General features: G+C 33.4%; 2 protein-coding genes across 2 annotated transcripts in view; one reads left to right on the top strand and one right to left on the bottom strand.

Moving 5' to 3' along the window:
• LOC102628208 (protein ENHANCED DISEASE RESISTANCE 2-like) overlaps positions 1-16,185 on the bottom strand; it is an 81,420-nt gene that overhangs the window by 1,268 nt on the left and 63,967 nt on the right. Inside the window, exons 2-4 of the mRNA XM_052441704.1 lie at positions 1,102-1,171; positions 331-491; positions 107-208 (exon numbers count right to left, since the gene is read on the bottom strand). Of these exons, the coding sequence (XP_052297664.1) occupies positions 107-187 (81 nt within the window). The 5' untranslated portion in view covers positions 188-208; positions 331-491; positions 1,102-1,171. The remainder of the gene's footprint in view (positions 1-106; positions 209-330; positions 492-1,101; positions 1,172-16,185) is intronic.
• Positions 1-16,185, top strand: part of LOC107174813 (disease resistance protein At4g27190-like) — an 82,931-nt gene that overhangs the window by 9,610 nt on the left and 57,136 nt on the right. The gene's annotated exons all lie outside the window — the stretch shown is intronic.

Raw genomic sequence — 16,185 nt, 5'->3', positions numbered from 1 at the left:
TAGATTCAATGAACCATGAGAAGTTATTTACATTGTAGTATCTCACAGAGTATTTTCTCCTAATGCATCAATGGAAAAGGAAAAATAAAAAGAAAAGAATAGTTACTTGTGCAGCACAGCCTTGACGCCTAGCTACATGGTCCATTCTCTTTGTGTCTTTGAACCAATCAACAGCAACAAGATCCATTAAATGTTTTCCCACAGGTATCTGCAGTTACAAATTGCACAAAGCACAAGAAGAGCCAACCAAACTACATCATAACCTGTCTACCTAGCCTATGCAGGATATATAACTACCATAACAAACAAACAAACAAAATATGGGGGAACCTTTGTTTTGTCATAACAAAAATGCTTGCTACGAACTCTAAAGTTATTTCCATCAGAAAGTTTCCAGCAGTCACGAGCATTATCACGGTCATCGTGTCGTAGATTGCCCGAAAAACAAGACAAATCAATTTGATCAGCCTGCTCTTCCTCTAGGGCTGCAACTAATTGAAAATTTAAAAAAAAAAAAGAAAAAGATCAATACCATAAAAATCCACTAATGAGGACATTAGCCAAATATACAAAAATGAATACTTATCATCCACCTGTCCTCTTGAAATCATTCTCAATCTTTTTTCCATTTGCCTGAAATCCCAAGGAAGAATATGTTACTAATACTTCCCATTCATGACTATTGTCTGTCGTATAAACATGACATATTTAATTGGAATAATAAAATTATTTAATTATTTTAATTAAATATTAATCCTACAAATTATTTTTGTTAAATCTAGCAAGAATAACTAAAATTTCTTTAAGATATATTTTGGTGGTAAATTAAAAAAATTTAATTATTTGGCGGGAATTATTGAAATTGGAGCCATTTTTTTTGTGGGAATTGAAATATATTCTTTACATTATTATATAAATAGCAAAATGTACATACACACACATATATATAATTATAAATAAAAATTCTCTAATTTGTTCACAAGTATCATAGATTATAATTCAGTTATGAAATAAAATAACTACAATAATTATAGTTAAATGAATACTTCATTAATTCTTAATTTGCTTCCTAACATTAAATGAACAACTTGAGTCAGCCACCTGAATTAACCAGTAGCAACGCCTGAGTCAACCATCTGAATAAACCAGCAACCCTAGCTGATTCAAGCACCTGCAATTAACATCAGCACAACAGGAACAATCTTAAATCAACACCAAGAACAGACCAAACTGCCATCAAATGTCACAAAACCAAACAGTCTGCTACTGCCATCAAATGCAAGCAAACATATGCAACAAAACCAGATGCAAGTGAAATTCTGGAGAATATCGGATAAACCAAACCAAATGCCACACTTCTAGTAATTAGACTAGATGCAGTGTTCAATTAAACTAAATGTAGTCTCATATTACATTCAAAATTTCTAAAAAAAGCAGTGTTCCATCAGAGAAGCACCAAAACCAAACCAATCTAATCCAGCATAATTACCAGCTCAACCCAAAACAATTACACATTATTTTGACATATCAAAATTCGCTATCAAAACATAGCCAAATAAATGACAATAAACCCAAAACAGACCCAAACCAACTGATGTTGCAGCCCTAGTAGTCGTTGTCCGTTCCACTGCCATGGGAGTGAGGGTAGGCTCCGTTGTCGATGAGTGAGTAAGATAAGGCTCCAAATCAATAGTTCCACCTCCTTTCTGCAATTCAAAAAACAGAAATTCATATATGTAAAACTATTAAAAAGTGTGAAACAACCTGTAAGTATTCAACTTCTGTCAACTCAATAGCACTTACTAAAGTTTTTATACAGAAGAAAAAGGCATTTTAAGTCCAAAAAATTAGAATTATTGGTTGAACTCCAACTCCATCAATCCATGTAACCATCCAATCTTTAACGAAAAAATGAAGCATATTAACAAGACATCTGAATCAGAAAGATTGTGCTTTCATTTGGCACGAGGTGTTGGAAACAACTTAACAAAAGTCAGGATCTAAAATACTTTGAAAAATCAGAAAAACAGCAAAATATCAGTTTCAATATCTTTTTCATCCATTGTCAGCTCAAACTAAAGGTAGCCGCGCTACCTTTAAACATCATTTGGGCTTATACATGTGACATTTGCTCATGAACAACTAAAGTTGAATAAGATTTTTATATGAAACAGAATATAAAAAGTCAAAGTAGAATATGACAGGAGCTACAATATATTATTCAGCATCAGCATTATGTATAAAATAAATTTAGAGGCGTTATATTCATTCACAATCTTGCAGAGGTAACACCAGATTATGGCACGCAACTCTTGAATAGCAGATAAAGGAGGAGATGCAGTGGGAAGGTAGTAACTTGCTTGCATGAGAACTAGAAAGTAATATCCCAAGATCAATTATAGATCTCACAAAACAAAAACACTGAGGCAAACACAATTATTGTGAACAATTATTCATAGAACCACATACCAGCAACAAGATCAAAGTCATCTGTGTATATATCGATTCCCCACAGCTGACTGCCTCTGACCTAAACATAATGAACTTACATAACTAAGAAGTAGAGTCATAAAATATGCTGCTGTAACAGCTATCAATAAATTTCCAGACAAATGGAATTTGATATGTAAGGCTATAACTAGCAACACTTCAAAATAATTTGAAGTAGCATGATCTTTCTTTAAGGATCAATACTACAATCTTTCAGAAAAATTAAAGTCTAAGCAAAATTAAAACCTTAAACATACTAAAATCTGGTAAATAGACCTACAGGAATTCCAATGACCTCCAAAATATTTGAAAGAAAAATTAATTTACAGCAAAAAATGTTAAAGATTTGTAAAATGGAGGCCCATACTACTATTCAAATTACAAAAGAGGAGAGGGAGCTGGCCATTAAATGATAAAGGCATGCATAAAGAAATACAAGCAGCACATTAAATGATAAAGGCATGCATATAGAAATACAAATAATATGCCCATAAAGACGTCCACTCAAGCCTTATAAGCGGCTTTATGCAAAGGAAAGCCAATTAGTTAATAATAAATGAATTTCATGGTGCAATAATTAAACTCCCTGATCAGCACATTTAAGGTTCATGGATTTCTACAAAACATGTAAATCATAAGAACGTTTTTGGTTGAAATGCTAACCAATAATTAAGTAGATTATCAAAGTTGTCACAGAACAAGCACCACATTGATTGCTATGCAAAAGATGAAAGTAAAAGTTAATAATTTATTTTATTTTACTTTTCGAGAGTTTTGATCATCATGTGCAAAATAGTAGTATAACTTGCTCAGTGTTATCTCAAAAAGCTTGCCTAAAATACCTATTAGAACCGGTCCAAGTAGTCAAATAAATCCTTATCTATCCATTCATCTCTGACCTTGCCAAAAAGATGAAAACGAGCATCTATATTCTCACTCCAATCTTTCACAATCATAGGCTTTATCCTAGACCAGTTCTTCAATATCCCTTCCACGGTGAGCCCCTCGAAAACCTTGTGAATTGAATCACATTTATCGTCAGTTCCAAATCCATCTGTCAAAAGGCTAAGCAAATGAATATACAATCAACACCATTCTTCCAAACGAATATACAGTCAACACCATTCTTCTAAACACAACAAAGTTTGAACGTATGACAGATTTTTAGCCATTTAATATTCCATCAAATATAATTAGATAACACCTACCAAGGATTTTTGAAAAGAATGCATTCTCATCTTAAGCAGCAACTTCACTAGTAACACATTTTCATACCCTGTTTCCACCTCTGGTCGCACCACCAAAAACATTCAGTACTAATTAGCTTCAACAGAGTCTGTTTTTTAATTTCTTTTTTTTTTCAAAATAAACCTCCATTCTTATACATAAAATTAAAATATCAATTAAATAAACAAAGTCTATGCTTACTAGTAAAACACGTCCATTTTTAGGTAGAGGCAGATAATAAAAGAAAATTGAAACTGAGATAAAATAAGAAGAGCTTCTTAATGATGGAATCGATGCCATCAAATAAACGTGACTTGATCTTGAAACCATAAACTGCACAAAGCATAGCACCAAAGCCAGAGCGTGACTATAAAGAAGAAAAAAAGAGAAGAAAAAGAAGAATTAAATCAACATGAAATTGAACTTTTGTTTTATCTTCCACAAGCAAGAAATTCAACTGGAACAATACAAAATATGAAATTTTTAGCAATCTTACGAGCATTATGCACAAATCTCAATTCACGACAAATAGGGGAATGAATCACTAACATCACCCAATTCATATATTCAAATAATGTATCCCCACTCCTAACAAGCAACGTGCTACCACAGTCGATTAGTTGTTAGGGTTAAGGCTTACCATAGAGAACTGGATGGCGCTAACTAAATGACAAGTTGAAACAGCATCTGCAATCGTATTGAATGACATTGAACCGCGAGGTAGGGTTTAAATGAATACCGGGCAGAGATAAATTGGTGTGGTGATTTAGGGTTTTGCGGCTACGTTTTATTTCGATTGAAAAAAGGAATTTGAGCTTTTGGGTTGAAACAGAGGAAAGCTTTTGGGTTATTAAAGTGAAAGATATGGAATAATACAAAAAATTATTGAAGTGAAAGAGCAGGAATACAAAAAAATCAGCGGATGAGATCGTTGAAAGATGCGGAGGTTTGTATATAAATATTAAATTGATCGTTGAAAGATGTATGGGAAATTTACAAAAATGGCCATAAAACTTTTATGTTTTTCAACTTTAACCTTCTAAAGTTTTTTCTATCATAACTAGCCAAACACCCTATGTTTGGACTACATTACCCTCATCACTTTCATCAAATTTACAAAGTCATGCCACTTTTTCAATTCCAGTACAAGTAAATACGGATCTTCCTCAACAACTTAACAAACCTTCATCACTCTCAACAAACTTCATCATTCTCGATAAATCAATTGCATAATTGAATATATAATCATCAATGGGAGAGCTTCTTAAAATTAGTTTATACTCTTACATAATGCAAACCTTTAATCTATTAATTTTATCAACTAAGTTCGAAATTAAAGTGGATTTTGTTGCAAATATTGTCATTTTCCATTCATAAAACAATGTGATTTGTTAAAGTACTTAGTTTGAATTGAGAAATGAAGAAAAATCATTGAAAACACAGAAAAATCGGGCAAAAAACGAAGTTCAGAACAAGTGAGACATGCAAGTGGGACAGGTGCCTGTCTCACATAAACGCACTGCATTTATGTGAGACAGGCACCTGTCCCACTGCCTGTCGCACATAAACCTATGGATTTTATGGAGTACATAATTTTGGATTTGATTTGTCTCGTCGTAAGCTTCGAAACGGTATATTATACGCCTAAAACGGACATATATAGCTCAAGTTATGGCTTTCGAAACATATATGAAATTTAGTGAGACAGGCAAGTGGGACAGGTGCCTGTCGCACATAAACACACTGCGTTTATGTGCGACAGGCACTTGTCCCACTGCTTTTCGCACATAAACCCACGGATTTTATGGAGTACATGATTTTGGATTTGATTTGTCTCGTCGTAAGCTTCGAAACGGTATATTATACGCCTAAAACGGACATATATAGCTCAAGTTATGGCTTTCGAAACATATATGAAATTTAGTGAGACAGGCAAGTGGGACAGGTGCCTGTCGCACATAAACACACTGCGTTTATGTGCGACAGGCACCTGTCCCACTGCCTTTCGCACATAAACCCACGGATTTTACGGAGTACATGATTTTGGATTTGATTTGTAAACATTAAATTGTATATAAATACACAGAACAGAACCATATCAGTGTTGGAAAAAAAAAAGAATCCAGAGTTACATAAATTCAATAAAAATTATTGAATTTTTTATTACTAACTTTGAACACTCTAATTTCAATAAAAAAATTATATTACTAAAATAGTCTTAATTGAATTTACTATTAAAGACATTAGAATAACTCAACACTAATATTCTCAAAAATATTTCTCTCCATAGTCTAATCTAATCCATTCTAAGAATCCTATAGAAAATCTATTATTTACTTTTTCCTTATTAAACATAAAAACATGCCATTTTGTTGCTAACTAAAATTTTGGAACTAACAACAGCAGATTAACTAAAATTATCAAAAAAAGAAATCAAACAGGATTTTGATCGTCGTCATCTTCACTCTTGCCTTTTTCTTCTTCTTCACACATGTGGCTTGCACACGCATTCCCCTCTCTCATCCTTAGGGCCGCCCTTCAACAATATCCAATCATCGATTATAATTATTTAGATTGACCAAATCAAGCTTTGATCAGATATTGGTTGAAGTTAGAAGTAGGCAGGCAGCAACGACAATACTAATTAATATCTCATGAGAATTTTGTGAAACACAGCAAAAACAATAGTAATAAGTATATTTATTTATCTAAGAGGTCAAGCTCTGATGCTCAGACATGGATAGTCCCATTTTTTGGTCAGGGACATCTCTTTACAAGCGTTGAATTATAGAAGCAAATCACTTCCCGAAATTACAAATCTACCCTCATCATTCCCTCTCACATATCCAGCACCACAGTTACCCCTTCCTCTCTTCGCCAAGGCACACAGATTAAAGAATGCTTAGGGTAAAGCCAATAGAATAATGTAAAAATCTATTCAGTAAATCCACTAGATTTGCTGGGAAACTTTCAAGCAGAACACCTATTCCTGTTTTAGAGCAGGGCTCCTCTGTTTTATTCCTCCGTTTTTCTATTTGGTGATTGTAAAAATTTATATCTAAACGAATAGTTATAGAGTTAAAACTAAAATTCATGTTAAAATAATTATCAAAAAAAGCATCAGAGGTTCTGATGCTATCATCCTCATCCACAACAAAATATTTATGTGAACGTGGGCTGAAATGGGCTAAATAAAATTGGGATGGGTCCACGCTAGTAAAATACACAACTATATAACTAAATGCGGAATTTGAACTTGTACGATTATTCAATTATTTGGATTTGAAATATGTGTTAATTGAAGATCTTAAACTAAATAATATCAGACATTCGAGTAAATACATAAAGAGATTCATAGTTTAATATCGTTCTCAATTTTGGCTATATAATGTTGCAGCAACCGGCGCACTTTTTATAACTGTAATCAAATATGACTTTTAAATAATTTTTTTTATGACAAAATTAGTTAAAATGCCATATGTGTGATAAAAAAAAAAAGTTGATAAATTATCTTATCTTTTAAATTATAAGAGTAAATATTCACCAAACACTTTACAATTTTTAGTCGATGTTTATGTAAACACGGCCGCAAAATGGTTACCACTGCTAGGAATCAATCCCTAGTATTAACGATTTAACATACCCATATTCCATTAATGAAATTATTTAATTTATAATAATCAAACTAAAGATTTGTTCGTGCAAGTTTGTACGATGATGGACTTTCATGTTTCAGTCAAACATGAAATAATTTGTAAATAATGGCCATGTGAAACTTATAGCCAAGCATCAATTGTTGACATAGCAAATGAAATAACAAAATAGCAGCGCCGTTGGCGATACAAAATCAAATCTTTTTTATTTTTTATTTTTTCTATTGCATTTTGCATTCTCAAAAGTTTGGTCCAATTAAAGAGAATACGGAGAAATGACTTTATGACTTGTATCATCTGTGGAATAATCCATAGAAATATATATGTGAAGCACGCCAAAGAAAATGGCGCTGATGACATACTCCTAAGAATTGTTCATACTGAGTCATCCATCAATCAACGGGTGGATTATTATCTCACTGTAGATGAAATTCATCTGCAGAAGTAATCGGATGTGGGGTCCCAATTTTGGCATGGCCAATTAGAGGTGATCAATATTATAATGCCAAATTGATGATCAATCATCTGAATGCGGGGTACATGATTTCTGATGATCCATCAAAAATACAAAGTTGATTCAAAAGGATGATGCAGTGAGTAGAACAGAAAGGCTGATGGGAGATGAAGCGTTTGAAAAACGAGCTCACATGCTTCACACTGCATTCGATCGTGGCTGTTCCAGAAGTTCAGTGGCTTCTTCGGATGCTTTCAAAGTTCTTATTAACCAGAAAGGAGTTTAACAAAAACAAGTATTGTGTATATTATTAACCATATGCTTTCAAAGACCATGTGTAAGCATATCAGAGATCTTGTTGGCTTGAAGATCTTGTTGAGTAATAAAAAATACCAGCTCGGCCATGTCCTCATCTCTCAACCTGAGGTGAGTCTCCTCAGTTGAGTGGCACGAGCAGAGTCCTGGTGAAACATCGTGTACGGGCGCGTACTGACTAGAAATATATACCGGCCATATGCTCATCACCCAAAGAAATGACACACGATCTCACGAAATCGTGACAGTTTTGCTATGCCCCGAACCGTTGGGAGGAACATGGCATCCCACATTTACCCACGATCCAGTGGTTGGAGACCCATGAGGGTCTGCCATCACCCGAAAATGGGGGGTATGAAGAATACGCAGAAACGTGGGACAACGGCTATAAGAAGCCAAGAGACTGATGAAGAAGGGGACAGAAGAATTGAGAGAAAAGAGGAAACTCTGCCAAATTATTATCAGAGAATTTTAGAGCCGAATCTGGGAGATATTTTCGTATTAGAAATCTTATAAATAGTTTGTACAACATAAATCATACAAGTTTTCCCGTAAACACCTTGTGCTAATTTAAGTATCGGAGGGTTTACGCCGTCAAAACCACCGGCGTCTCTGATCGGTTTCTGTGAGCGCAAGATTAAAGAGAAGGAAAAAAGGGTGATTCCAACCCCAGGAGCTTCAACAATTGCTGAAGCAGGCAAAGGGCAGCATCCTCTCCATTGAACATACAAGCGTTGGTGGAACGATCTGGTCGGACAAAGGGCGATCAGATTTCAGCATCAACAGATCTTCTTTAGATGCTTTCAATACCTACATATATACTACCATATGTAAAGCCTTTGTTACTTGTTGCACTCAATTATTCAATTAAAAGTCTTACAAAGCATCTAAAATAGAAGATGGAACATCCTCCATCCTAAAAACAAAATGGAAGTCAAAATGTTGATATTGTTTAATGTTTAATATCATGATATTAGGGAAGTTTTTAATAGATCTTCATTTTAGGCTAAAGCACCCATACAGTAGTTCCCCCTACGTACTGCGAGCTTACTACAAAAGATAAGACTATTTAGTTGTGGGACAAATAAAGAGGGAAAGTTAAATAATATAATTCATTTGTTATTATGAACTAACCAACTCAAAACAAAAAGGATTGATAATACAGTTCAAAATGCATGCAACAATGGTGTACTTAAAATGGAACTAATGTACAAATAAAATTTATGCATCTCTTCGAGGAAGGCTTTTAGGCCAACAAATGAAAATAGTGAGCTCGCATTTTCTGTTATCATTCTCACCACTTGAAAAAGAGAAAAAAAACTGAAAGGAAAAACAGGGCTCCCTTGTTTTCATTTCCCATTTTTTCAGTTTGGTAATTGCAAATAACTTCTTTACTTCTCTCTTATTTTATTTTTAAAATTTTTTTAACTCATTAATTCTTTTTCTTGTTCTTGTTAAAGCGTTTAGTAAATCATATGATCATCTGATCAAATCCCTAACGTTAACATACCCATAATCTATTAATAAAATTTATTTTGTTTTATAATCATTAAATTGAAGATTTGTTCATGCAATTTTGTATGGTGACCAGCTTTCATTTTTTTTCTGTTAAACATAAGAACAATTTGTGCATAACGTCCAGGTTGGAACTGGTAATAACGAGGCATCATTTGTGGACAGAACAAATGAAATAACAAAAAAGCATAAATCAAGTCATTATTGATCCTACTTTGATATTTAGTTTCTTTCTAAGATGTCATTCCTGATTCAAGCTTTTGCTTTCTCTTTTATCAGGCATCTTACAAAGCTTTCTCTCTACTAGTAAGCTCTGCATATCAATATTCTTTTCAATTTCACAGGATACAAGTAATGTATATGCCAAAATTATTCAAGCGCAACAGGTATTTATTCGTTGAAAACTTTTAACTTGATTATTTCATTAGAACATATGAAACGTAGAGCTATAAATCAGTGCTTTCTTCAAGTTAATTGAGTTGAACAACATTTTTGAAAGTATTTTACCCGATCCATTTCTTGTATCTCACTGCATGCCTTGTTAAAGATTCGGCTTTTGGTCTTGATTCTGAACTTCAAAAATTAAATCTTAAAACTCGGGTATTAAAGGGGTGCATGATTAAGTCTTCTTCTTTTGCAATTCATTGTTATTACACACATCAACATTTTACTATGACATTCGTCTGCAGTTAACAGTGATCTTTTACTCATTAAAATTTTTCCTAATAATTTCTTTGAATACCCGTTCTTACTTAATATTCAATGCGAATGGAGAAGCTCATCAATTCTTTGATCCCAGACAATTAAAGAGGTACACATGTTCTAAATCATCTAATAATATCTTTTACTAGCAGTTCTTAATTTCCATCTAATTTCCAAGAAAAAATTTCTCTTGTTTGTTTTCATCTTGTCATTTATTTTGCTTGAGTTTTAAGTTATTGCTCATTTGTAATGTCTGTGTTCTTATTATTAGCTTTGGATAATTTGCATCCATTTTTCAAAAAAAAAAAAATAACAATTAGAGAAATTGTGGGCTTTTATTCAGACCCCTGAAACCTTTCTGTTAATATAAAAACTCTAATCCTTGAGCAAAAGGTGGTTAAAAAAAATAAAAGAAAAGAATTCTCTGTTTAAATATCAGTTGGCTTAAGATCAATGTTGTTTGCCTCCTGTCTTTTCTTTGTTTTGTTTGTTTGTTTGTCATTTTATTAGATTTGCTTTGTATCTAATTTTACTAGGAGATTAAAGATGAGTGAGAACTGCCCTTTCTTCTGAAGCAACCTACAAATTTTAGAATAGGGCCCAGAGTATTAAAGATTCAATTAACCGCAAAAAGTTATTTACTTGCATCACTTGCAAACTTAAGCTTATCATCCCAAATTGAGCTGTTTGCATTAGAAATTTTCATGCATTCACGAGCAATATCATCATGTCACAAGATAGCCTGAAAAGCAAGTTCCCTCTGTTTTCGTTCCTTTGTTTTCATTCCCCTGTTTATTGATTTTTTTTTTTTTTGCCGGAAATTAAGAAGAAAAAATTGGTAAAACAAGTTGCCTCTGTTTTCATTCCCCTGTTTTTTGTGGAAAGAATAAATCAAACTTTATTTTTTTATTTTATTTTATATTTTGGTTTTTGAATATGCATAAATCAAATCATATATTATTGATCTTACTTCGATTATTTGCTGTTTAGTTTCTCTCTTAAATGCTTTTTGTGTGTTTCCGGTATTTGCTTTTATAAAAGTTTTAGTCCTGAATCATTCGTTCAAGGATTTGCTTTATGTTTTATTAGGCATATACATTGCTCTGTCCACCAATATTCATTTCAATTTCACAGTACACAAGCAATGTATATACCAAAATTATTCTATGAAAACTTAATTATTTCTTTAGAATATATGAAAACGTAGAGTTGTGAACCAGTGCTTTCTTCTTCAACATGCGTCAACAGGGCAACAATAACCAAATACATGATATAGAAAAGCGGTGCATGACTAATTCTTTTTCTTTTGCAGGTCATTGTTATTGCTCTCATCAACTCTTTTCTCACACATTCCTCTTTCAACTTGTTCTTAAATATTGAAGGCCAAATAGAGAAGCTCACCAACTCTCTAATCCCAGATAATTAAAGAGGTGCACGTTTTCTAAATCCTTGAATAATTTTTTTTTTTTTTTGATAGTAGAATCCCTGATCCTTGATCTTGACATCTGCTCTTTCTTTAGTTCCATCTACTTTCCAAGAAAAAAATTTTCTCTGGTTTGTTTTAATATTGTAACTTATTTTGCATGAGTTTTAAGTTACTATTCATTGTTAAAGCCTGTGTTCTTATTATTTCTTTTGGTTAATTTGCATGCCCCCCCCCCCCCCTCCAAAAAAAAAAAGTTTATAAAAAGATTATAGGCTTTTACTCAGACCCTTGAAACCTTTACTGATAATACCAAAAACTCTAATCCTGCAACAAAAGAAAGCAAGAAAAAAAGGTCCTAAGTTTATTGTCTTTTATTGTCTTTGTACCAAAAACTCTGATCTGTTGACTTTTTATCAGTATTGCTTGTTTGTTGTCTTTTATTTCATTATCTGTATCTAAGTTTATTTGAAGATTACAGATCAGCAGGAAAAGCCCTTTTTCTAAAGCTAACTATACAGATTTTAGAATAGGGCTCAACCACATGAAAATATTTACGTTGTAATATCTCATATTAATAATCTAAAAACAACCAATCCAACAAGTTCAAATTCAGTCAAATCTAAAAAAAAAAAAAATTGCTTTTAAGGAGTACATGATAGCTATTAAACTTTGGTTAAAGATCTTTTGGGCAAAAGTGAAATTCAGTCAATCATAAATCAACCAATCCAACGAGTTCAAATTCATCACTTGCAAAATTAAGTTTTCTTCCGAAATTGAGTTGTTTCCAGTAGAAATTTTCCCGCAGTCACGAGCACTATCATCAAAACAAGATTATTAATATAAGAACAAGAGTTGAGGAAAAAAATAGTTAAAACAAGATTCGTCTGTTTTCATTCCCCTGTTTTTTTCGTTTGGTGATTGAAAAATTTTATCTCTAAACTTTTATAATTTTCCATTAAGGTTTATATGTAAATAAAGAGTTAAAAAAATCTAATTCTAAATTTATGGATTGAATGATTATTATTATATTCTCTTAGAATTGGTTACAATATCAATTAAATAACGAATAGAGTTATTGATCACTTTGTTAAAAATGAACATGTGTTCTGTTTATATGGACTCGGGGTGCACGCTTTAAGTCTTGTTCTTTTACAATTCAATTGTATTGCTTACTCCCATAAGCTCTTTACTCACATTCTTCTGCAGTTAACAGTGATCTTTTGCTCATTAAAATTTTTCTTATAAATCGAAGGCCAAGAGTGAAGCTCATAAACTCTGTGATCCTAGATAATTGAAGAGGTGCGTTTGTTCTAAATACTTTAATAATTTCTTTCAATAGCATAATTTCTAATCTTTGATCTTGATAGCAGATGTTTCTTAATGTCCAACAAAAACTATCTCTTGTTTGTCTTAATCTTGTCATTTAATTTGCTTGAGTTTTAAGTTACTGTTTATTGTTAACTTCTGTGTTCTTATGCAGTATTATTAATGGTTAATTTGCATCCATCTTCCAAAAAAGTTTTCTTTCTTCAAAAAATTGTTGGTTTTCCATTCAAGCCCCTGAAACCTTTTTCTAAAAAGTTGTTTGTTGTCGTTTCTTTCTTTTTCTTCCCCGGTAGTTCATTTAATTTATTTGAATCCATTTTTTTTTCAACAGCCAAAAACTAGATATATATTGTTAAGCAACAGGCAATGGCTATAGAAGCGTGTCTGGCTTTTTTAACCGTGTATCAGAAGGTGCAAAGTCACTCTTCAACCCGATTACACGGCAGATTTTTTAGTGATCACAATAATATTGACGTCTCGAAGTCGAGATTTATTGTGCAATGATATGAATTCTCCGAAAAATTTCTGTATCGATGCTTTATCCAAAGATGAAGCATTGCAGTTATTTGAGAAGATAGTGGGTGATTCAACTAAAATATCTGCTTTTCAACCCACTGCAGATGAGATCGTTGAAAAATGCGGAGGATTGCCTGTTGCACTGAGAACAGTTGCAAGTGCTCTGAAAAATAAGAGTCTAGCCATTTGGAACGATGCGTTGAATCAGCTAAGAAGTTTCAATCTAAGAGAAATTCATGGTATGGATGCAGATGTGTATTCTTCCATAAAATTGAGTTACGATTTCTTGGAAAGTGATGAAGCAAAATCTTTGTTCCTTCTTTGTACTCTGTTTGGTGAAGGTAATCCTATACACGTACATTACTTATTGAGATATGGTATGGGTTTGGGTCTATTTAGAAATGTTTACACATTGGAAGCAGCAAGGAATAGAGTGGATGCATTGATCGACAGTCTAAAAGCTTCATGCTTATTGTTGGACGGTGATGCTGAAGATGAAGCTAAAATGCATGACGTCATTCATGTTGTTGCTGTATCAATTGCCGCAGAGAAGCTTATGTTTAATATTCCAAATGTTGCTGACTTTGAGAGAGAGATGGAAGAGACAATACGGAAAGGTCCAATCGCTATTTCCTTACCTTATAGAGATATTCAAGAGCTCCCTGAGAGGTTGGAATGTCCCCAACTCAAGTTATTTTTGTTGTTTGCAAAGCATGATAGCTCTTTGCAAATTTCACACCTCTTTTTTGAAGGGGCAGAAGAACTCAAAGTTTTAGATTTTACTGGAATATTTTTCTCTTCATTACCTTCATCACTTGGTTGCCTCATTAACGTTCAAACATTATGTTTAGATGGTTGCCGACTGAACGATATAACTATAATTGGACAGCTAAGGAAATTAGAGATTCTCAGCTTTCGAGATTCTGATGTCAAGGAGTTGCCACTTGTAATTGGACAATTGACGAGATTACAGTTGCTAGATTTGAGCAATTGTAGCAGCCTTGTGGTGATAGCTCCAAATGTCATATCAAAATTATCTCGATTAGAAGAACTATATATTGGTAACAGCTTTTCACAATGGGAGAAGGTTGAAGAAGGAAGTAACGCCAGTCTTGTTGAGTTGAAGGGGTTGTCAAAGCTAACTACTTTGGAGATACACGTTCGGGATGCCGAAATTCTACCACAGGATTTGGTCTCTGTGGAATTGCAAAGCTATAGGATATGTATAGGAAATAAGTGGTGGAGCAGCTGGTCCGTTAAATCTGGATTATCAAGATTGATGAAGCTCCAGGGGCTAGAAAAGTTTGGCATTCTTTTGCAGAATTACAGGATGAAACTGTTGTTGAAGAGAACTGAATATCTCTATCTAGAAGAACTGAAGGGTGTTCAGAATGTTGTTCATGAATTAGATGATGGGGAAGGTTATCCACGATTGAAGCATCTTTCTGTAGAAAGTTGTTCTGAGATTTTGCATATTGTCGGTTCAGTTGGACGGGTTCGTCGCAAAGTCTTCCCCTTGCTGGAGTCATTGTCTCTTAGCTATTTGATCAATTTGGAGACAATATGTGATAGCCAACTCACAGAAGATCAATCTTTCAGCAACTTAAGAATTATAGAAGTAAAAGCCTGTCGCAAATTGAAGCATCTTTTCTCATTCTCCATAGCCAAAAACCTACTGCGGCTTCAAAAGGTAGAAGTGTCTTCTTGCGATGATCTGGAAATGATTTTTGGTAAGTGTTGAAATTAAGAATTGGTGGGATAATGGACTTCGCCTCAATTATTTTGAAAAAAAAAAAAACAACAAAGATTAATTATGTATATTGTTTTTGTTTGTTTATAGGACTCGACAGGGAGAAACCAACAACTTCTTTGGGATTCAACGAAATCATTGCTGATGAGGATAGTGCTCCAAAGGTGATAATTTTCTGTTCAATAATTAATTGATTAATTTATTATCACCATTAATCTTCGATCATCAAAAGAATATTATACTAGACGGTTGTACTTGAAGGAACAAAAATGTACGGGTTTTCTTTGCAGGTTATTCTTCCGAGCTTAGAGGAATTGAATCTCGCGTATTTAATAAACATCAAAAAATTATGGGCCGATCATAATCAAGGAATGTACTGTTGTCAAAATCTAACAAAGCTGCACGTGGTCAGTTGTCATCGTATGAAGTATCTGTTTTCATATTCTATGGTTAATAGTCTTGCGAAACTCCAACATCTTGAGATAAGCTATTGTGAGTCAATGGAAGGGGTAGTCGACACCACGGGATGGTCAGAAAGAGATGAAGGAAAGTTGATTGAATTAAAGGTTTTTCCTAAACTACACTCCCTGTGGCTCTCAGATCTTCCAGAACTAACAAGCTTTGCCAATACGGGACATATTCATTCAGATTTAGTTGTTGAATTCCCTTCTTTGCTAAACCTCGTGATTGGTAGTTGCAGTAATATGTTAAGATTCATCTCTATGAGCTCACCAGAAGACACCATTCATTCTGAAATGCAACCTCCTCCTCTCTTTGACGAAAAGGTTTTTTTTTTAATAAAAAAAATTAA

Source organism: Citrus sinensis, chromosome 5 (genome assembly GCF_022201045.2).
Source record: "Citrus sinensis cultivar Valencia sweet orange chromosome 5, DVS_A1.0, whole genome shotgun sequence".
Classification (NCBI taxonomy): Eukaryota; Viridiplantae; Streptophyta; class Magnoliopsida; order Sapindales; family Rutaceae; genus Citrus; species Citrus sinensis.
The sequence above is the reverse complement of the archived record's forward strand: the minus strand, read 5'-3'. Positions and strand labels throughout refer to the sequence as shown.